The sequence below is a fragment of the Coregonus clupeaformis genome, chromosome 16 (assembly GCF_020615455.1).
Source record: "Coregonus clupeaformis isolate EN_2021a chromosome 16, ASM2061545v1, whole genome shotgun sequence".
Lineage (NCBI taxonomy): Eukaryota > Metazoa > Chordata > Actinopteri > Salmoniformes > Salmonidae > Coregonus > Coregonus clupeaformis.
This window is the reverse complement of record NC_059207.1, coordinates 6,813,842-6,838,644: the sequence shown is the minus strand read 5'-3', so window position 1 is coordinate 6,838,644 and position 24,803 is coordinate 6,813,842. Positions and strand designations below refer to the sequence as shown.

Below are 24,803 nucleotides of genomic sequence, written 5' to 3'. Positions count from 1 at the left end.
AGAGGAGAGGCATTAACTACCACCTGTCAGACAGCATTCAGAGACTAGTGAGATGAGAGGCATTAACTACCACCTGTCAGACAGCATTCAGAGACTAGTTAGAGGAGAGGCATTAACTACCACCTGTCAGACAGCATTCAGAGACTAGTTAGATGAGAGGCATTAACTACCACCTGTCAGACAGCATTCAGAGACTAGTGAGAGGAGAGGCATTAACTACCACCTGTCAGACAGCATTCAGAGACTAGTGAGATGAGGCATTAACTACCACCTGTCAGACAGCATTCAGAGACTAGTTAGATGAGAGGCATTAACTACCACCTGTCAGACAGCATTCAGAGACTAGTGAGATGAGGCATTAACTACCACCTGTCAGACAGCATTCAGAGACTAGTGAGAGGAGAGGCATTAACTACCACCTGTCAGACAGCATTCAGAGACTAGTGAGAGGAGAGGCATTAACTACCACCTGTCAGACAGCATTCAGAGCCTAGTGAGATGAGGCATTAACTACCACCTGTCAGACAGCATTCAGAGACTAGTGAGAGGAGAGGCATTAACTACCACCTGTCAGACAGCATTCAGAGACTAGTGAGAGGAGGCATTAACTACCACCTGTCAGACAGCATTCAGAGACTAGTGAGAGAGAGGCATTAACTACCACCTGTCAGACAGCATTCAGAGACTAGTGAGAGGAGAGGCATTAACTACCACCTGTCAGACAGCATTCAGAGACTAGTGAGATGAGAGGCATTAACTACCACCTGTCAGACAGCATTCAGAGACTAGTGAGATGAGAGGCATTAACTACCACCTGTCAGACAGCATTCAGAGACTAGTTAGAGGAGGCATTAACTACCACCTGTCAGACAGCATTCAGAGACTAGTGAGATGAGGCATTAACTACCACCTGTCAGACAGCATTCAGAGACTAGTGAGAGGAGAGGCATTAACTACCACCTGTCAGACAGCATTCAGAGACTAGTGAGATGAGGCATTAACTACCACCTGTCAGACAGCATTCAGAGACTAGTTAGAGGAGAGGCATTAACTACCACCTGTCAGACAGCATTCAGAGCCTAGTGAGATGAGGCATTAACTACCACCTGTCAGACAGCATTCAGAGACTAGTGAGAGGAGAGGCATTAACTACCACCTGTCAGACAGCATTCAGAGACTAGTTAGAGGAGAGGCATTAACTACCACCTGTCAGACAGCATTCAGAGACTAGTGAGAGGAGAGGCATTAACTACCACCTGTCAGACAGCATTCAGAGACTAGTGAGAGGAGAGGCATTAACTACCACCTGTCAGACAGCATTCAGAGACTAGTTAGAGGAGAGGCATTAACTACCACCTGTCAGACAGCATTCAGAGACTAGTGAGAGGAGAGGCATTAACTACCACCTGTCAGACAGCATTCAGAGACTAGTGAGAGGAGAGGCATTAACTACCACCTGTCAGACAGCATTCAGAGACTAGTTAGAGGAGAGGCATTAACTACCACCTGTCAGACAGCATTCAGAGACTAGTGAGAGGAGAGGCATTAACTACCACCTGTCAGACAGCATTCAGAGACTAGTGAGATGAGGCATTAACTACCACCTGTCAGACAGCATTCAGAGACTAGTTAGAGGAGCATAATTAACTACCACCTGTCAGACAGCATTCAGAGACTAGTGAGATGAGGCATTAACTACCACCTGTCAGACAGCATTCAGAGCCTAGTGAGATGAGGCATTAACTACCACCTGTCAGACAGCATTCAGAGACTAGTGAGATGAGGCATTAACTACCACCTGTCAGACAGCATTCAGAGACTAGTGAGATGAGGCATTAACTACCACCTGTCAGACAGCATTCAGAGACTAGTGAGAGGAGAGGCATTAACTACCACCTGTCAGACAGCATTCAGAGACTAGTGAGAGGAGGGCATTAACTACCACCTGTCAGACAGCATTCAGAGACTAGTGAGATGAGGCATTAACTACCACCTGTCAGACAGCATTCAGAGACTAGTGAGATGAGGGCATTAACTACCACCTGTCAGACAGCATTCAGAGACTAGTGAGAGGAGAGGCATTAACTACCACCTGTCAGACAGCATTCAGAGACTAGTGAGATGAGAGGCATTAACTACCACCTGTCAGACAGCATTCAGAGACTAGTGAGAGGAGAGGCATTAACTACCACCTGTCAGACAGCATTCAGAGACTAGTGAGATGAGGCATTAACTACCACCTGTCAGACAGCATTCAGAGACTAGTGAGAGGAGAGGCATTAACTACCACCTGTCAGACAGCATTCAGAGACTAGTGAGAGGAGAGGCATTAACTACCACCTGTCAGACAGCATTCAGAGACTAGTGAGATGAGAGGCATTAACTACCACCTGTCAGACAGCATTCAGAGACTAGTGAGATGAGAGGCATTAACTACCACCTGTCAGACAGCATTCAGAGACTAGTTAGAGGAGAGGCATTAACTACCACCTGTCAGACAGCATTCAGAGACTAGTTAGAGGGAGAGGCATTAACTACCACCTGTCAGACAGCATTCAGAGCCTAGTGAGAGGAGAGGCATTAACTACCACCTGTCAGACAGCATTCAGAGACTAGTTAGAGGAGAGGCATTAACTACCACCTGTCAGACAGCATTCAGAGACTAGTTAGAGGAGAGGCATTAACTACCACCTGTCAGACAGCATTCAGAGCCTAGTGAGAGGAGAGGCATTAACTACCACCTGTCAGACAGCATTCAGAGACTAGTGAGAGGAGAGGCATTAACTACCACCTGTCAGACAGCATTCAGAGACTAGTTAGAGGAGAGGCATTAACTACCACCTGTCAGACAGCATTCAGAGCCTAGTGAGAGGAGAGGCATTAACTACCACCTGTCAGACAGCATTCAGAGACTAGTTAGAGGAGAGGCATTAACTACCACCTGTCAGACAGCATTCAGAGACTAGTTAGAGGAGAGGCATTAACTACCACCTGTCAGACAGCATTCAGAGCCTAGTGAGAGGAGAGGCATTAACTACCACCTGTCAGACAGCATTCAGAGACTAGTGAGAGGAGAGGCATTAACTACCACCTGTCAGACAGCATTCAGAGACTAGTTAGAGGAGAGGCATTAACTACCACCTGTCAGACAGCATTCAGAGCCTAGTGAGAGGGAGAGGCATTAACTACCACCTGTCAGACAGCATTCAGAGACTAGTGAGAGGAGAGGCATTAACTACCACCTGTCAGACAGCATTCAGAGACTAGTGAGAGGAGAGGCATTAACTACCACCTGTCAGACAGCATTCAGAGACTAGTTAGAGGAGAGGCATTAACTACCACCTGTCAGACAGCATTCAGAGCCTAGTGAGATGAGGCATTAACTACCACCTGTCAGACAGCATTCAGAGACTAGTGAGATGAGGCATTAACTACCACCTGTCAGACAGCATTCAGAGACTAGTTAGAGGAGAGGCATTAACTACCACCTGTCAGACAGCATTCAGAGACTAGTGAGATGAGGCATTAACTACCACCTGTCAGACAGCATTCAGAGACTAGTGAGATGAGGCATTAACTACCACCTGTCAGACAGCATTCAGAGACTAGTTAGAGGAGAGGCATTAACTACCACCTGTCAGACAGCATTCAGAGACTAGTGAGATGAGAGGCATTAACTACCACCTGTCAGACAGCATTCAGAGACTAGTGAGATGAGGCATTAACTACCACCTGTCAGACAGCATTCAGAGACTAGTGAGATGAGAGGCATTAACTACCACCTGTCAGACAGCATTCAGAGACTAGTGAGAGGAGAGGCATTAACTACCACCTGTCAGACAGCATTCAGAGACTAGTGAGATGAGAGGCATTAACTACCACCTGTCAGACAGCATTCAGAGACTAGTTAGAGGAGAGGCATTAACTACCACCTGTCAGACAGCATTCAGAGACTAGTTAGAGGAGAGGCATTAACTACCACCTGTCAGACAGCATTCAGAGACTAGTTAGAGGAGAGGCATTAACTACCACCTGTCAGACAGCATTCAGAGACTAGTGAGAGGAGAGGCATTAACTACCACCTGTCAGACAGCATTCAGAGACTAGTGAGATGAGAGGCATTAACTACCACCTGTCAGACAGCATTCAGAGACTAGTGAGATGAGGCATTAACTACCACCTGTCAGACAGCATTCAGAGACTAGTTAGAGGAGAGGCATTAACTACCACCTGTCAGACAGCATTCAGAGACTAGTTAGAGGAGAGGCATTAACTACCACCTGTCAGACAGCATTCAGAGACTAGTGAGAGGAGAGGCATTAACTACCACCTGTCAGACAGCATTCAGAGACTAGTTAGAGGAGAGGCATTAACTACCACCTGTCAGACAGCATTCAGAGACTAGTGAGATGAGAGGCATTAACTACCACCTGTCAGACAGCATTCAGAGACTAGTTAGAGGAGAGGCATTAACTACCACCTGTCAGACAGCATTCAGAGACTAGTGAGAGGAGGCATTAACTACCACCTGTCAGACAGCATTCAGAGACTAGTTAGAGGAGAGGCATTAACTACCACCTGTCAGACAGCATTCAGAGACTAGTTAGAGGAGAGGCATTAACTACCACCTGTCAGACAGCATTCAGAGACTAGTTAGAGGAGAGGCATTAACTACCACCTGTTAGACAGCATTCAGAGACTAGTTAGAGGAGAGGCATTAACTACCACCTGTCAGACAGCATTCAGAGACTAGTTAGAGGAGAGGCATTAACTACCACCTGTTAGACAGCATTCAGAGACTAGTGAGATGAGAGGCATTAACTACCACCTGTCAGACAGCATTCAGAGACTAGTTAGAGGAGAGGCATTAACTACCACCTGTCAGACAGCATTCAGAGACTAGTTAGAGGAGAGGCATTAACTACCACCTGTCAGACAGCATTCAGAGACTAGTTAGAGGAGAGGCATTAACTACCACCTGTTAGACAGCATTCAGAGACTAGTTAGAGGAGAGGCATTAACTACCACCTGTCAGACAGCATTCAGAGACTAGTGAGATGAGAGGCATTAACTACCACCTGTCAGACAGCATTCAGAGACTAGTGAGATGAGGCATTAACTACCACCTGTCAGACAGCATTCAGAGACTAGTTAGAGGAGAGGCATTAACTACCACCTGTCAGACAGCATTCAGAGACTAGTTAGAGGAGAGGCATTAACTACCACCTGTCAGACAGCATTCAGAGACTAGTTAGAGGAGAGGCATTAACTACCACCTGTTAGACAGCATTCAGAGACTAGTTAGAGGAGAGGCATTAACTACCACCTGTCAGACAGCATTCAGAGACTAGTGAGATGAGAGGCATTAACTACCACCTGTCAGACAGCATTCAGAGACTAGTTAGAGGAGAGGCATTAACTACCACCTGTCAGACAGCATTCAGAGACTAGTGAGATGAGGCATTAACTACCACCCGTCAGACAGCATTCAGAGACTAGTGAGATGAGGCATTAACTACCACCTGTCAGACAGCATTCAGAGACTAGTGAGATGAGAGGCATTAACTACCACCTGTCAGACAGCATTCAGAGACTAGTGAGAGGAGAGGCATTAACTACCACCTGTCAGACAGCATTCAGAGACTAGTTAGAGGAGAGGCATTAACTACCACCTGTCAGACAGCATTCAGAGACTAGTTAGAGGAGAGGCATTAACTACCACCTGTCAGACAGCATTCAGAGACTAGTGAGATGAGGCATTAACTACCACCTGTCAGACAGCATTCAGAGACTAGTTAGAGGAGAGGCATTAACTACCACCTGTCAGACAGCATTCAGAGACTAGTTAGATGAGGCATTAACTACCACCTGTCAGACAGCATTCAGAGACTAGTGAGAGGAGAGGCATTAACTACCACCTGTCAGACAGCATTCAGAGACTAGTTAGAGGAGAGGCATTAACTACCACCTGTCAGACAGCATTCAGAGACTAGTTAGATGAGGCATTAACTACCACCTGTCAGACAGCATTCAGAGACTAGTTAGAGGAGAGGCATTAACTACCACCTGTCAGACAGCATTCAGAGACTAGTGAGATGAGAGGCATTAACTACCACCTGTCAGACAGCATTTAGAGACTAGTGAGAGGAGAGGCATTAACTACCACCTGTCAGACAGCATTCAGAGACTAGTGAGATGAGGCATTAACTACCACCTGTCAGACAGCATTCAGAGACTAGTTAGAGGAGAGGCATTAACTACCACCTGTCAGACAGCATTCAGAGACTAGTGAGATGAGAGGCATTAACTACCACCTGTCAGACAGCATTCAGAGACTAGTTAGATGAGGGCATTAACTACCACCTGTCAGACAGCATTCAGAGACTAGTGAGATGAGAGGCATTAACTACCACCTGTTAGACAGCATTCAGAGACTAGTGAGATGAGGCATTAACTACCACCTGTCAGACAGCATTCAGAGACTAGTGAGATGAGGCATTAACTACCACCTGTCAGACAGCATTCAGAGACTAGTTAGAGGAGAGGCATTAACTACCACCTGTCAGACAGCATTCAGAGACTAGTTAGAGGAGAGGCATTAACTACCACCTGTCAGACAGCATTCAGAGACTAGTGAGATGAGAGGCATTAACTACCACCTGTCAGACAGCATTCAGAGACTAGTTAGAGGAGAGGCATTAACTACCACCTGTCAGACAGCATTCAGAGCCTAGTGAGATGAGAGGCATTAACTACCACCTGTCAGACAGCATTCAGAGACTAGTGAGATGAGGCATTAACTACCACCTGTCAGACAGCATTCAGAGACTAGTGAGATGAGAGGCATTAACTACCACCTGTCAGACAGCATTCAGAGACTAGTGAGAGGAGAGGCATTAACTACCACCTGTCAGACAGCATTCAGAGACTAGTGAGAGGAGAAGCATTAACTACCACCTGTCAGACAGCATTCAGAGACTAGTTAGAGGAGAGGCATTAACTACCACCTGTCAGACAGCATTCAGAGACTAGTGAGATGAGAGGCATTAACTACCACCTGTCAGACAGCATTTAGAGACTAGTGAGAGGAGAGGCATTAACTACGACCTGTCAGACAGCATTCAGAGACTAGTGAGAGGAGAGGCATTAACTACCACCTGTCAGACAGCATTCAGAGACTAGTTAGAGGAGAGGCATTAACTACCACCTGTCAGACAGCATTCAGAGCAGCTCCTCAAATAGCTGGTCCTGGAGTGAAACGTGAAACATAATTCCAGTCATTGCGCAACAATTAAAAATTCTAAACGAGCGTTAAACTGTTTTGATGGCAAAGATTAAAAATAGCTTTTTATTTCTCAACTCATAATTAAAGCGCCTCTCATTTTGCCGTTCGAGTGCATAGGTTATAATCTGTAGGCAGGCTGTCAGCACGTCACCCACTGCTGGAGGCAGCTTAACGTCATGTGAGCTGGAGGCAGCATGACGTCATGTGAGCTGGAGGCAGCATGACGTCATGTGAGCTGGAGGCAGCATAACGTCATGTGAGCTGGAGGCAGTGTGATTGTTTTGAAACCTGAACGTTTTTGTTTTATTTCAAATAATGAGGCGCGTCTTACCTCGCTTCAAAGTAGCTTAGCCAAAATCCATCCATAGAAACGTGCCGTTAACCATCATTTCTCTCCTGTTCTATTGGTTTTCATATCAACTTTATTTCGTTGTCTAGAAGCCAAAGGCACAATCCCCATCCTAGTTGCTAATAGACTCCTCCTCTTTCTAAGTTTCTAACTGAGATGTTCATCTCTGTCACGTATGGAACCGCTCTCGTTATGGACGCTGTTTAGAACAGCGTTTTTCCCATGAATTGCATTTTATTAGCTGCTTCATTACTGAAGTTGCAGACGATAGGCTTGCTAATGTTGGGTCTTTCCATTTTAAAGCTCTTAATGAAATGTGTCTGTTCCTTGTTTTCTATTGGTCACGTCATTTTACTGTTTGGAAAAAATTTTAACCATTTTGTTGACTGGTTAATGAGGTTCGTGAGGATCGGTTAGTCGGCAGCAAAATTGACCGAAATTTGGAACCATTTCATTGATTTTACTGAGTTACAGTTCATATGGGGAAATCAGTCAATTGAAATAAATTCATTAGGCCCTAATCTATGGATTTCACATGACTGGGAATATAGATATGCATCTCTTGGTCACAGATACCTTTAATACAATGGGCCTCAGGATCTCGTCACGGAATTTTTGTGCATTCAAATTGCCATCGATAACATACAATTGTGTTCGTTGTCCGTAGCTTATGCCTGCCCATACCATAACCATAACCCCACCACCATGGGGCACTCTGTTCACAATGTTGACATCAGCAAACCGCTCGCCCACACATGACGCCATACACGTGGTCTGCGGTTATGAGGCCGGTTGGACATACTGCCAAATTCTCTAAAACGATGTTGAAGGCGGCTTATGGTAGAGAAATTAACATTCAATTCTCTGGCGACAGTTCTGGTGGACATTCCTGCAGTCAGCATGCCAATTGCGCGCTCCCTCAAAACTTGAGACATATGTGGCATTGTGTTGTGTAACAAAACTGCACATTTTAGTGGCATTTTATTGTCCCCAGCACAAGGCGCATCTGTGTAATGATCGTGCTGTTTAATCGGCTTCTTAATATGCCACACCAGGGATTCGAACCAGAGACCCTTCGGTTACTGGCCCAACGCTCTTAACCGCTAGGCTACCTGCCCGCCCCTTAGGCTTTCATCTTTGGCTGGCTAGACTCTTTGGCATCTGGTCCATGTAAAGCTGCAAGAAGCTCTATTCTGTAATTTTCTACCAATCCTCATCAGTTCTGATTCTGGAATTCTTCCGTCTCCAGGGGGAAGCAAGCTCCAGACTACTGGGAAGGTGACCGAGGAAGCCAAGGTGGAGGCATCCAAGCCTCCTCCGCCCTCATTGGTCCCCCAACCTCAGGAGACGAAGAACGAGTCCTCTGATTCGCTGTCCACCCTGGCCGCCCTGCAGAGTGACGTGCAGCCTGTTGGACACGACTATGTGGAAGAGGTACGGGTTGAGATCACATAGACCCAGATCACATAGACCCAGATCACATAGACCCAGATCACATAGACCCAGATCACATAGACCCAGATCACATAGACCCAGATCACATAGACCCAGATCACAGAGTGAATGTTTTGCCACAGGTGTAGTGGACTATATTGCTTATCATTCTGAAGGACTTAGGGGGTGAACAATAATGAAGATCGATCAGGTCGGCCTCCAGGGCAAGAGATGCTTTATTGACAAAGACGGGCGCAGACAAATCAGACGTCAAAGCAAGAGGAGAGAACTCTCTAGTACAGAGCATTTTCTCAAAACCTCACTTCCTTGTTCATCTCTATACCTGGTTTAGCGGGAATCCAATTCGACGTGCAGTATCACAACAGCTTAAGTGTAGAGTTTCAATAGACCGACCGACAATATAGCTTCTAGATGATGAACTTACCACAGATACAAAGGAGCTTGTTAGCGACATCAGTGTAGAAAAGGCTCTTCTTTCACCCAACAGATTCCCACAAAACTGAATTAATTTCAGAAACCTGCAGGACGACCTCATATTCTATGATGTCAGAAAGTATTTTGTTTTTCATTGGCCAGTTGTACATCCCTGCTCACTGTCCATTTTCAGCTTACAAACAAAACCGGTTAGAAATACTGGATCATAAAGTATGAATTGTCAAATAGTTGCCCAGAGGCAAGATAAAGGAGCTGATTGTGGACTACAGGAAAAACGGAGGGCCGAGCACGCCCCCATTCAGGAAACGGAGGGCCGAGCACGCCCCCATTCTCATCGACGGGGCTGTAGTGGCGCGGGTTGAGATGTTCATGTTCTTCGGTGTCCACGTCACTAAGGACCTATCATGGTCCGAACACACCAACACAGTCGTGAAGAGGACACAAGACTGAAAAGGAGACTGAAAAGATTTGGCATGGGTCCTCAGATCCTCAAAGTTATACAGCCGCACCATCGAGAGCATCCTGACTGGTTGCATTACCGCTTGGTATGGCAACTGCTCAGCCTCCGACCGCAAGGCACTACAGAGGGTAGTGCGTACGGCCCAGTACATCACTGGGGCCAAGCTTCCTGCCATCCAGGACCTCTATACCAGGTGGTGTCAGGGGAAGGCCCTAAAAATGGTCAAAGACTCCAGTCACCTTAGTCATAGACTGTTCTCTCTGCTACCGCACAGCAAGCGGTACCGGAGCGCCAAGTTTAGGTCCAAAAGGCTCCTGAACAGCTTTTACCCCCAAGACTGCTGAACAGCTAATCAAATGGCCACCCAGACTATTTACATTGCTCTATGCACACTCACTGGACTCTTTCCTCACACTCACTGGACTCTACCCACACACTCACTGGACTCTACCCACACACTCACTGGACTCTACCCACACACTCACTGGACTCTACCCACACACTCACTGGACTCTACCCACACACTCACTGGACTCTACCCACACACTCACTGGACTCTACCCACACACTCCCTGGACTCTACCCACACACTCACTGGACTCTACCCACACACTCACTGGACTCTACCCACACACTCACTGGACTCTTTCCTCACACTCACTGGACTCTACCCACACACTCACTGGACTCTTCCCACACACTCACTGGACTCTACCCACACACTCCCTGGACTCTACCCACATACTCACTGGGCTCTATCCACACACTCACTGGACTCTTCCCACACACTCACTGGACTCTACCCACACACTCCCTGGACTCTACCCACATACTCACTGGGCTCTTCCCACACACTCACTGGACTCTACCCACACACTCCCTGGACTCTACCCACATACTCACTGGGCTCTACCCACACACTCACTGGGCTCTACCCACACACTCACTGGACTCTACCCACACACTCACTGGACTCTACCCACACACTCACTGGACTCTTTCCTCACACTCACTGGACTCTACCCACACACTCACTGGACTCTTTCCTCACACTCACTGGACTCTTCCCACACACTCACTGGACTCTACCCACACACTCACTGGGCTCTACCCACACACTCACTGGGCTCTACCCACACACTCACTGGGCTCTACCCACACACTCACTGGGCTCTACCCACACACTCACTGGACTCTACCCTCACACTCACTGGACTCTACCCTCACACTCACTGGACTCTACCCACACACTCACTGGACTCTACCCACACACTCACTGGACTCTACCCACACACTCACTGGACTCTACCCACACACTCACTGGACTCTACCCACACACTCACTGGACTCTACCCACACACTCACTGGACTCTACCCACACACTCACTGGACTCTACCCACACACTCACTGGACTCTACCCACACACTCACTGGACTCTACCCACACACTCACTGGACTCTTTCCTCACACTCACTGGACAGAATCACTGACATGATGGCAGCTGGTCCTTTTGTGGCAAGGCTGAAATTAAGTGGCATTTTTTTGGGGGGGGGGTTAAGGTCATTTTCATGGCAAATGGGGGACTTTGCAATTAATTGCAATTCATCTGATCACTCTTCATAACATTCTGGAGTATATGCAAATTGCCATAAAATAAAAAACGGACTTTGTGAAAATTAATATTTGTTTCATTCTCAAAACCTTTGACCAGTACTGTAGAGAACAGGCTCTTTACCCAGTCTCTACTCCTAGAGAACAGGCTCTTTACCCAGTCTCTACTCCTAGAGAACAGGCTCTTTACCCAGTCTCTACTCCTAGAGAACAGGCTCTTTACCCAGTCTCTACTCCTAGAGAACAGGCTCTTTACCCAGTCTCTACTCCTAGAGAACATGCTCTTTACCCAGTCTCTACTCCTAGAGAACAGGCTACTCTGGCAAATGGTAAAGTTAGATTGTTGGTGTTGTCTTACAGTAACGTTATACTATGTTATGTAGAATACTGTGATCATTAGGTGATCTGCAGACATTGATTCAGCTTTGATCAGAACGTGATCGACACATGCGCAGAAGCTTTGGGAAGCTCCGGATCTTTTAGTCCGGCGGACTAAAGATCCCGAAATGTCGGATCCGGAGCCGTACATTCAATGGCAACAGGGGCATCAAACTCTTTTAAAATGACCTATGACTCCTTGGCCCGACGCATAACAGTTCCACATTAACAATGAAGTACAGTATTTGAAACATTGCTTACTTCTATAGTCAAAATACCATCTTTTGTGTTGAAAAATTCATAAAACATTTCTTATTTGTAGGTGCGTAATGACGAAGGCAAGGTGATCCGGTTCCACTGCAAGCTGTGTGAATGTAGCTTCAATGATCCCAATGCCAAAGAGATGCATCTGAAGGGCAGGAGACACCGCCTGCAGTACAAGGTTAGTGGAGTCACTGAAGGGCAGGAGACACCGCCTGCTGTATATGGTTAGTGGAGTCACTGAAGGGCAGGAGACACCGCCTGCTGTATATGGTTAGTGGAGTCACTGAAGGGCAGGAGACACCGCCTGCTGTATATGGTTAGTGGAGTCACTGAAGGACAGGAGACACCGCCTGCAGTACAAGGTTAGTGGAGTCACTGAAGGGCAGGAGACACCGCCTGCTGTATATGGTTAGTGGAGTCACTGAAGGGCAGGAGACATCGCCTGCTGTATATGGTTAGTGGAGTCACTGAAGGACAGGAGACACCACCTGCTTTATATGGTTAGTGGAGTCACTGAAGGGCAGGAGACACCGCCTGCTGTATATGGTTAGTGGAGTCACTGAAGGGCAGGAGACACCGCCTGCTGTATATGGTTAGTGGAGTCACTGAAGGGCAGGAGACACCGCCTGCTTTATATGGTTAGTGGAGTCACTGAAGGACAGGAGACACCGCCTGCAGTACAAGGTTAGTGGAGTCACTGAAGGGCAGGAGACACCGCCTGCTGTATATGGTTAGTGGAGTCACTGAAGAGCAGGAGACACCGCCTGCTGTATATGGTTAGTGGAGTCACTGAAGGGCAGGAGACACCGCCTGCTGTATATGGTTAGTGGAGTCACTGAAGGGCAGGAGACACCACCTGCTTTATATGGTTAGTGGAGTCACTGAAGGGCAGGAGACACCGCCTGCTTTATATGGTTAGTGGAGTCACTGAAGGGCAGGAGACACCACCTGCTTTATATGGTTAGTGGAGTCACTGAAGGGCAGGAGACACCGCCTGCTTTATATGGTTAGTGGAGTCACTGAAGGGCAGGAGACACCGCCTGCTGTATATGGTTAGTGGAGTCACTGAAGGGCAGGAGACACCGCCTGCTGTATATGGTTAGTGGAGTCACTGAAGGGCAGAGACACCACCTGCTTTATATGGTTAGTGGAGTCACTGAAGGGCAGGAGACACCGCCTGCTTTATATGGTTAGTGGAGTCACTGAAGGGCAGGAGACACCGCCTGCTGTATATGGTTAGTGGAGTCACTGAAGGGCAGGAGACACCGCCTGCTGTATATGGTTAGTGGAGTCACTGAAGGGCAGGAGACACCGCCTGCTTTATATGGTTAGTGGAGTCACTGAAGGGCAGGAGACACCGCCTGCTGTATATGGTTAGTGGAGTCACTGAAGGGCAGGAGACACCGCCTGCTGTATATGGTTAGTGGAGTCACTGAAGGACAGGAGACACCGCCTGCTTTATATGGTTAGTGGAGTCACTGAACAGCAGGAGTCACTTTTCTAACCAGTCGACCCCGGGTTGATCACTGTCATAGGAAACAACATGGAGGTGTGCCCTAGCACTGCACAGCTGATTTTCAACTAAGCAACTCATCAAGCTTTGATCTGAATCAGCTGTGTAGTGCTAGGGCACAACCCAAAACATCAAGCTTTGATGATAGGGCACAACCCAAAAGGTGCACCCAGGGGGGCCCAGGACCGAGTTTGGGAAACCCTGGTCTATCAGACCTGCGATTAGAGGGACACACACAATAACACGTTCCCCCTCCTTTGTTCCTTCCCTTGTAGAAAAAGGTGAACCCAGAGCTGCAGGTGGAGGTGAAGCCCTCTATCAGAGCCAGGAAGATCCAGGAAGAGAAGATGAGGAAACAGATGCAGAAGGAGGAGTACTGGAGGAGGAGAGAGGAGGAGGAGAGATGGAGGATGGAGATGAGGTACGGAGAGATGGGGTGGGTCACACACTCTCTCTCTCTCTCTCTCTCTCACCCAGTATACTAATAACCACCAACTCTGTCTCTCTAGCTAATGCCAATTGAGTGAATACTTCCCAAAAATGAACGTCTGTCTCTCTGCTTGTCTCGGTCTCTCTGTGTGTCTCGGTCTGCGTCTGTCCTCTCTCTCTCTCTCTCTCTCTCTCTCTCTCTGCGTCTCTGTCTCTAGGCGTTATGAGGAGGACATGTACTGGCGTCGTATGGAGGAGGACCACCACTGGGACGAGAGACGTGGGGGACCCAGGATGCCAGGGGATGGGCCTTACCTCCAGGGGCCACCTGGACCTCCTGGACTACTGGGGGTCCGACCTGGCATGCCCATCCCTCAACCACAGGGACCTGTAGTAAGATGCCTGTTTCCTGTTTCTTTCTCACTTACTGACTGGACACATCTGCAAAGCAGCTGCACTGCACAAATTAACCAATTGAATCGTATACCATATTTCCACTCAAATCAACGGTTTCGTAAAATTGTGCTGGTTAAGTGGTGGAAACCAAACTTTTGTAGCTATTGACTTAAATTACATTTTACATTTACATCATTTAGCAGACGCTCTTATCCAGAGCGACTAACATTACTATAAGCACAGTGATTATATGGTAAGCACCATGGATTAGAAATTTTCAATCCAGTTTAAAAAATCATTTTGCACCCTCTCCCCCCCACTGCTGTGGCATTGAGACATTTCGTTGGGCTTTACCTCACAGCCTCCCCGTCGGCCGGACTCGTCAGACGACCGCTACGTGATGACGAAGCACGCAGCCATCTACCCCTCTGAGGACGAGCTGCAGACCATCCAGAAGATCGTCTCCATCACAGAGAGAGCCCTCAAACTGGTCTCAGACATCATCATCGACCAGGACAAGACCAAGGAGACTACTGGGGAGGAGAAGGATGCAAAAGAGGTCTCCAAGACTCCCCAAGACCGGTGAGGAGAGTGGGGATGGATGGAAGGTTGAGTGGGGATGGATGGAAGGTTGAGTGGGGATGGATGGAAGGTTGAGTGGGGATGGATGGAAGGTTGAGTGGGGATGGATGGAAGGTTGAGTGGGGATGGATGGAAGGTTGAGTGGGGATGGATGGAAGGTTGAGTGGGGATGGATGGAAGGTTGAGTGGGGATGGATGGAAGGTTGAGTGGGGATGGATGGAAGGTTGAGTGGGGATGGATGGAAGGTTGAGTGGGGATGGATGGAAGGTTGAGTGGGGATGGATGGATGGATGGAAGGTTGAGTGGGGATGGATGGATGGATGGAAGGTTGAGTGGGGATGGATGGATGGATGGAAGGTTGAGTGGGGATGGATGGTGGATGGATGGAAGGTTGAGTGGGGATGGATGGATGGATGGAAGGTTGAGTGGGGATGGATGGATGGAAGGTTGAGTGGGGAGGGATGGATGGATGGAAGGTTGAGTGGGGAGGGATGGATGGATGGAAGGTTGAGTGGGGAGGGATGGATGGAAGGTTGAGTGGGGATGGATGGATGGAAGGTTGAGTGGGGATGGATGGATGGAAGGAAGGTTGAGTGGGGAGGGATGGATGGAAGGTTGAGTGGGGAGGGATGGATGGAAGGTTGAGTGGGGATGGATGGATGGAAGGAAGGAAGGTTGAGTGGGGAGGGATGGATGGAAGGTTGAGTGGGGAGGGATGGATGGAAGGTTGAGTGGGGATGGATGGATGGAAGGTTGAGTGGGGATGGATGGATGGAAGGAAGGTTGAGTGGGGAGGGATGGATGGAAGGTTGAGTGGGGAGGGATGGATGGAAGGTTGAGTGGGGAGGGATGGAAGATTGAGTGGGGATGGATGGATGGAAGGTTGAGTGGGGATGGATGGATGGAAGGTTGAGTGGGGGAGGGATGGATGGAAGGTTGAGTGGGGATGGATGGATGGAAGGTTGAGTGGGGAGGGATGGATGGATGGAAGGTTGAGTGGGGAGGGATGGATGGAAGGTTGAGTGGGGATGGATGGATGGAAGGTTGAGTGGGGATGGATGGATGGAAGGTTGAGTGGGGAGGGATGGATGGAAGGAAGTTGAGTGGGGAGGGATGGATGGAAGGTTGAGTGGGGATGGATGGATGGAAGGTTGAGTGGGGATGGATGGATGGAAGGAAGGTTGAGTGGGGAGGGATGGATGGAAGGTTGAGTGGGGAGGGATGGATGGATGGAAGGTTGAGTGGGGAGGGATGGATGGAAGGTTGAGTGGGGAGGGATGGATGGAAGGTTGAGTGGGGATGGATGGATGGAAGGTTGAGTGGGGATGGATGGATGGAAGGTTGAGTGGGGAGGGATGGATGGAAGGTTGAGTGGGGAGGGATGGATGGACGGTTGAGTGGGGAGGGATGGATGGAAGGTTGAGTGGGGATGGATGGATGGAAGGTTGAGTGGGGATGGATGGATGGAAGGTTGAGTGGGGATGGATGGATGGAAGGTTGAGTGGGGATGGAGGGATGGATGGAAGGTTGAGTGGGGATGGAGGGATGGATGGAAGGTTGAGTGGGGATGGATGGATGGATGGAAGGTTGAGTGGGGATGGATGGATGGATGGAAGGTTGAGTGGGGATGGATGGATGGAAGGTTGAGTGGGGAGGGATGGATGGAAGGTTGAGTGGGGAGGGATGGATGGAAGGTTGAGTGGGGATGGATGGATGGAAGGTTGAGTGGAGAGGGATGGATGGAAGGTTGAGTGGGGAGGGATGGATGGAAGGTTGAGTGGGGAGGGGATGGATGGAAGGTTGAGTGGGGAGGGATGGATGGAAGGTTGAGTGGGGAGGGGATGGATGGAAGGTTGAGTGGGGATGGATGGATGGAAGGTTGAGTGGGGAGGGATGGATGGATGGAAGGAAGGTTGAGTGGGGATGGATGGATGGAAGGTTGAGTGGGGAGGGGAGGGATGGATGGAAGGTTGAGTGGGGAGGGAGATGGATGGAAGGTTGAGTGGGGATGGATGGATGGAAGGTTGAGTGGGGATGGATGGATGGAAGGTTGAGTGGGGAGGGATGGATGGAAGGTTGAGTGGGGAGGGATGGATGGATGGAAGGAAGGTTGAGTGGGGATGGATGGATGGAAGGTTGAGTGGGGAGGGATGGATGGAAGGTTGAGTGGGGAGGGATGGATGGAAGGTTGAGTGGGGAGGAGGATGGATGGAAGGTTGAGTGGGGATGGAGGGATGGATGGAAGGTTGAGTGGGGATGGATGGATGGAAGGTTGAGTGGGGAGGGATGGATGGAAGGTTGAGTGGGGAGGGATGGATGGATGGAAGGAAGGTTGAGTGGGGATGGATGGATGGAAGGTTGAGTGGGGAGGGATGGATGGAAGGTTGAGTGGGGAGGGATGGATGGATGGAAGGAAGGTTGAGTGGGGAGGGATGGATGGAAGGTTGGGGGAACTCACCCCTGAACGTTTGTCTCCTCAGAGCTCTTAAAGGGGTGATGAGGGTGGGGGTGCTGGCTAAAGGACTGCTGCTCCGTGGAGACAAGAATGTTAACCTGGTCCTGCTCTGCTCAGAGAAACCCACCAAGAATCTGCTAAGCCGCATAGTGGAGCATCTTCCCAAGCAGCTGACGGTACCCCCACGCCCCAACACTACGCCCCCCCCAACACTACGCCCTAGCACTACCCCCCAACACTACGCCCCAGCACTACCCCCAACACTACGCCCCAGCACTACCCCCCCAACACTACGCCCCAGCACTACCCCCAACACTACGCCCCCAGCACTCGCCCCCCAACACTACGCCCCAGCACTACCCCCCAACACTACGCCCCCAACACTACCCCCAACACTACGCCCCCAACACTACGCCCCAGCACTACCCCCCAACACTACGCCTCAGTACTACCCCCTAACACTACGCCCCCAGCACTACCCCCCCTACGCCAGCACTACCCCCCAACACTACCCCCCAACCTACCCCCAACACTACGCCCCAGCACTACCCCCCCCCAACACTACGCCCCAGCACTCCCCCCCTAACACTACGCCCCCAGCACTACGCCCCCAACACTACGCCCCCTAACACTACGCCCCAGCACTACCCCCAACACTACGCCCCAGCACTACCCCCCCAACACTACGCCCCAGCACTACCCCCCAACACTACGCCCCAGCACTACCCCCCCAACACTACGCCCCAGCACTACCCCCCAACACTACGCCCCAGCACTACCCCCAACACTACCCCCCAACATTACTCCCCCAACACTACGCCCCAGCACTACCCCCCAACACTACGCCCCCAGCACTACCCCCCAACACTACGCCCCAGCACTACCCCCAACACTACGCCCAGCACTACCCCCAACACTACGCCCCCAGCACTACCCCCAACACTACCCCCCACACACTACCCCCAACACTACGCCAGCACTACCCCCAACACTACGCCCCAGCACTACCCCCAACACTACCCCCAACACTACCCCCCTAACACTACCCCCAACCACTACGCCCCCAACACTACGCCCCAAGCACTACCCCCCCAACACTACGCCCCCAGCACTCGCCCCCTAACACTACGCCCCAACACTACCCCCAACACTACGCCCCAGCACTACCCCCCAACACTACGCCCCAGCACTACCCCCCAACACTACGCCCCAGCACTACCCCCCAACACTACGCCCCAGCACTACCCCCAACACTACGCTCACACTACCCCCCAACACTACCCCCCAACACTCCCCCCCCCAACACTACCCCCCAACACTACCCCCAACACTACCCCCAACACTACGCCCCAGCACTACCCCCCAGCACTACCCCCCAACACTACGCCCCAACACTACTCCCCCCAACACTACCCCTAACACTACCCCCAGCACTACCCCCCCCAACACTACGCCCCAGCACTACCCCCACACTACCTCCCCCAACACTACCCCCCAACACTACCCCCCTAACACTACCCCCAACACTACCCCCAACACTCCCCCCAACACTACCCCCCAACACTACCCCCCAACACTACCCCCCAGCACTACCCCCCAACACTACCCCCAGCACTACTCCCCCAACACTACCCCCCAACACTACCCCCCAACACTACTTTTCCCCCAACACTACGCCCCAGCACTACCCCCAACACTACCCCCAACACTACCCCCCCAACACTACCCCAACACTCGCCCCAGCACTACCCCAACACTACGCCCCAGCACTACCCCTAACACTACGCCCCCAGCACTACCCCCCAACACTACGCCCCAACACTACCCCCCAACACTACCCCCAACACTACTCCCCAACACTACCCCCCAACACTACCCCCAACACTACCCCCCAACACTACCCCCAACACTACCCCCCCAACACTACCCCCAGCACTACCCCCCAACACTCACTCCCCCAACACTACCCCCCAACACTACCCCCAACACTACCCCCAACACTACCCCCAACACTACCCCCTAACACTACCCCCCCAACACTACCCCCCAACACTACCCCCAACACTACTCCCCCAACACTACCCCCAACACTACCCCCCAACACTACCCCCCCAACACTACCTCCCCAACACTACGCCCCCAACACTACCCCCAACACTACCCCCAACACTACGCCCAACACTACCCCAACACTACCCCCCAGCACTACCCCCCCAACACTACCCAGCACTACCCCCAACACTACCCCCCAACACTACCCCCAACACTACGCCCCCCCTGCCCCCAACACTACCCCAACACTACCCCCAGCACTACCCCCAACACTACGCCCAACACTACGCCCCCAACACTACCCCCCCACACTACCCCCAACACTACCCCCCAACACTACCCCCCAAACACTACCCCCCAACACTACTCCCCCAACACTACCCCCAGCACTACTCCCCAACACTACCCCCAGCACTACCCCCCAACACTACCCCCCAACACTACCCCCCAACACTACCCCCAACACTACCCCCTAACACTACCCCCCCAACACTACGCCCCCACTACGCCCCCACATTACACCTACCCCCAACACTACCCCCAAACACTACCAAAACACTACGCCCCAGCACTACCCCCAACACTACGCCCAGCACTACCCCCAACACTACGCCCCAGCACTACCTCCAACACTACGCCCCAGCACTACCCCCCAACACTACGCCCCAGCACTACCCCCCAACACTACGTCCCAGCACTACCCCCCAGCACTACGCCCCCAGCACTACCCCCAGCACTACGCCCCCAGCACTACCCCCCCAGCACTACGCCCCCAACACTACGCCCCCCCCCCAGCACTACCCCCCAACACTACGCCCCAGCACTACGCCCCCAGCACTACGCCCCCAGCACTACGCCCCCAGCACTACCCCCAGCACTACCCCCAACACTACCCCCCAACACTACCCCCCAACACTACCCCCAGCACTACCCCCCAACACTACGCCCCAGCACTACCCCCCAACACTACGCCCCAGCACTACCCCCCAACACTACGCCCCAGCACTACCCCCCAACACTACGCCCCCAGCACTACCCCCCAACACTACGCCCCAGCACTACCCCCAACACTACCCAGCACTACCCCCAACACTACGCCCCAGCACTACCCCCAACACTACGCCCCAGCACTACAACACCCCCAGCACTACGCCCCCAGCACTACGCCCCCAGCACTACCCCCCCAGCACTACCCCCAACACTACGCCCAACACACGCCCAACCTACCCCAGCACTACCCCCAACACTACGCCAACAGCCAGCACTACGCCCCAAACACTACGCACAAAACACTACGCCCCCAGCACTACTACGCCCCCCCAGCACTACCCCCAACACTACGCTACACTACCTAACACTACAGCACTACTCCCCCAACACTACGCCCCAGCACTACCCCCAACACTACGCCCAAACCAGCACTACCCCCCAGCACTACGCCCCCAACACTACCCCCACACCCCCAGCACTACCCCCCAACACTACGCCCAGCACTACCCCCCAGCACTCCGCCCAGCACTACGCCCAACTCGCCCCCAGCACTACCCCACACTACCCCCAACACTACCCCCCAGCACTACCCCCAACACTACCCCCAGCAACTACCCCCCAACACTACGCCCCAGCACTACCCCCCAACACTAGCACTACTCCCCAACACTACGCCCTCCCCCAACACTACGCCCCCAGCACTACCCCCAACACTACGCCCCAGCACTACACCCACACCGTCCAGCACTACCCCCAACACTACGCCCCAGCACTACCCCACCTCGCCCAGACTACCCCCCAATACTCGCCTAACCCCCAACACTACCCCCAGCACTAACCCCCAACACTACGCCCCAGCACTACCCCCAACATCAGCACCCCCCAACACTACACCCCAGCACTACCCCCCAACACTACACCCCACTACCCCCCAACACTACCCAGCACCACCCCCAACACTACCCCCAACACACTACGCCCCAGCACTACCCCCCAACACTAGGCCCCCAGCACTACCCCCCAACACTACACCCCAAAACACTACGCCCCCAACACAGCACTACGCCCCAGCACTACCCCCCAACACTACGCCCCAACCCCCCAACACTTACCTCGCTCTCTCCATTCTTCCCTCCCCTCCAGCTGGTGACCCCAGAGAAGTACGAGGTGAAGGGCTCCATCCAGGACTCTTCCATTATCCTGATGTCTGGAGCCGACCCCAAAATGACAGTCACCATCACCCTGACCTCCCCTGTCATCCGAGAGGAGGAGACCCCTGCCACACCCCCGCCACGGGACGGAGGTTGGAAAGACATCGCACCCCCCCCCCTCTACCCCCTTTCCTTCTGTTTCGCTCTCTGCCACCCAGCTATTGGTGCATTAGTTTGTTCAGGGTACAGGGTGGGTGGAGTTAGCACATTTTGGGGCGATTTCAAAAGTCCTGTTTCTCCAATGGTCCTAAAGTGACACCTCCACTCACCCAGCACCTGAATGAATGTACCCTGTAAGATCAATTTCTATCTGAAGAGACCTACCCTGGTGGCACTTTGAAGAGGACTTTCTAGATTGTTCTGAGAGAAGTCTAGCTGTATGCCCCGGGCACTAAGTTTAGATTCGACCTGTTGGGCATCCAAGTCTCTCACTCACAGTTTTGTCATTTTATAGACGCTAGTTATCGTTTCAACTTCAACCAATGAAGTGCTTGAGCTCTGTCATGACATGAGATGCTGGATTGGTCATCATAAAACAGTGCTCTTGCTTAGTGTGCCTTCAAAAGCCTTAGGATAGGAATTATGTTTCTACTAGGTCCGACAGTCAGTGATTTATACTTTGGGATTAGAGAAGTATTGAATAACCAATATTCTGTAGTTTAATTCACAGAATATCATAAACAATGTAAAAAAGGGAAATATATAAAGAACTAACGTTTTGGGGAACCATTCAAATTGTCCAAGAGACCTGTTTTGAAGGCAGAGAAGCTCATTTTGATTATTATTTTTTTGGTTCATGTATCTTTAAAACCCGTGCCCTGAGAACAACCTGAATGATATTACCGAAGGCTCATCATTGGAAAAAACATTTCTAGAAACTTTACTTTCTAGTCATGGTTAGAGCACTTCCTGGTGAAGTCTGACGGTTCCTCGTGCCAGCAGCGTAGCGCTAACTCTTATCTGGAACCCCCTTCCGTGCGTCTTGTAAAGCTGTCCCCCTACAAACAAAGCATGGACGGTGTTTGCATTTTCAGTCTAGTTTTTAGTTCCCAGGTAAGATTCATTGTTTTGTTTCCTGTGTTCCAGGGGGTTTGTTTCACTGTCACACCACTGGGATAAACCCTCCAACACCGGGGTCAATCGTTAGCTCTCTTAGCTCAGAACTACACACATCAGAGGAACGTTATTCTCTACAGATACCAAAAATAAATGAAAGACCCATTGGGGAAGGGAAGCGGTGAGGGCACTGAATCCTAACTTAAGAAACGTGCACACAACTCAGAGCTCTGCACAAATCGTGCGTAGATCGATGTCACCGGGGAGATTTGCAGCGGAAGTTTGAGTTGAGCGGGCGTTTTGTCAGGTTTAGGATTTGGCCAAATGAAAACAGCAGAAAGAACAGGGTTCCAGAACACACACACATACGGTTCTAGAACACTGGCAAGCAGTTCTAGAACACAGACGGTTCTAGAACACTGAGAGAAATGGGTTCACACACCCCCCCACAGGAAACAAATCTTACTTCTGGTCGTGAGGAGTTGTTCTGTCCTCACATGCTCCCTGAGTGGACTGGTGTCCCCCCTCCACACAAAAGCCTGATCTTGGCTACATCTCCCTTTTTGTAGTTGATCATGCTGTTAACAAAACAATACAATCCAGATATGACGTGAAGCCCTTTTGATCACGTGATCCATTCTCTGCATTAGTTGACAATGGAGGGGTGAGAGTGAGTGTTGCCAAGCTCCTGTTTCTCTGTCTAGCACGTCTCTTAGTTATGTTTTGTTGTGCCAATTTCTTTCACCCTATTCCAGAAGTGTGTACTTGGATTTGAAAGCATAGGATTGGTGTTGCCCAGAGAGGGTCTCCATCTACCATTTGTTAAATCCAGTTTCATAAAGTGGATTTGAAAGCATAGGATTGGTGTTGCCCAGAGAGGGTGTCCATCTACCATTTGTTAAATCCAGTTTCAGAAAGTGCGCAAGTACACACTTCAGAATAAAGGTGCAAAATGGGGACGCTGTGTGGCCAGCCTGCAGTAGACTTCAGTAGGTCAGGGATGAAGACTTTGGCAGACTGTGGTTGGACCGAAGTACAGCAGAGCGGTGTACCGTTAGTGTGATTATCTGTTTGTTGGTTTCATGCCAACCTACTGACTTCAGCCAGCCATGCAGTGATGTCCAATCTAACCCTTCTTTTTGCTGCTGGGAGCTTCCATGTTTCTAGTTTTTTCTGCTGCCACATAATTTGTAGCTTTCCTACCAGTCCAGTCCAAAGCTCTCTGTTCTTTCATTTGTTTTATTTTTGAAAAATACATCTCCAGTGTCTGGGAGAGGGTTCAACCCCCCCCAGCCAACCAGCTCCTCCGGAAGGATTTTTGACCAAGGTTTTCCCCCACCACCCAAACACTTTGCCACACCTATCATTGCCACTGTTAGAAGCAGCTCAGTTCACACTCCAAGTTATGACAGGACTTAGGACTTCTCTCTCCTTTTGTTTGTTTCCGTTATCAGTTACCACGACCGATACTAATACACCACGACCCATACTAATACACCACGACCCATACTAATACACCACGACCCATACTAATACACCACGACCCATACTAATACACCACGACCCATACTAATACACCACGACCCATACTAATACACCACGACCCATACTAATACACCACGACCCATACTAATACACCACGACCCATACTAATACACCACGACCCATACTAATATACCACGACCCATACTAATACACCACGACCCATACTAATACACCACGACCCATACTAATATACCACGACCCATACTAATACACCACGACCCATACTAATATACCACGACCCATACTAATACACCACGACCCATACTAATATACCACGACCCATACTAATACACCACGACCCACACTAATACTTCACGACCCATACTATTGACCCA

The 24,803-nt window shown here is 50.7% G+C and overlaps 1 protein-coding gene across 1 annotated transcript in view; it reads left to right on the top strand.

Moving 5' to 3' along the window:
* The window catches only part of zfr (zinc finger RNA binding protein), a 77,769-nt gene that overhangs the window by 47,361 nt on the left and 5,605 nt on the right, over positions 1-24,803 (top strand). The window contains 7 exon segments of the mRNA XM_045225604.1: positions 8,884-9,068; positions 12,297-12,416; positions 14,027-14,172; positions 14,399-14,573; positions 14,938-15,158; positions 17,640-17,790; positions 21,800-21,959. Coding sequence (XP_045081539.1) covers positions 8,884-9,068; positions 12,297-12,416; positions 14,027-14,172; positions 14,399-14,573; positions 14,938-15,158; positions 17,640-17,790; positions 21,800-21,959 — 1,158 coding nt within the window.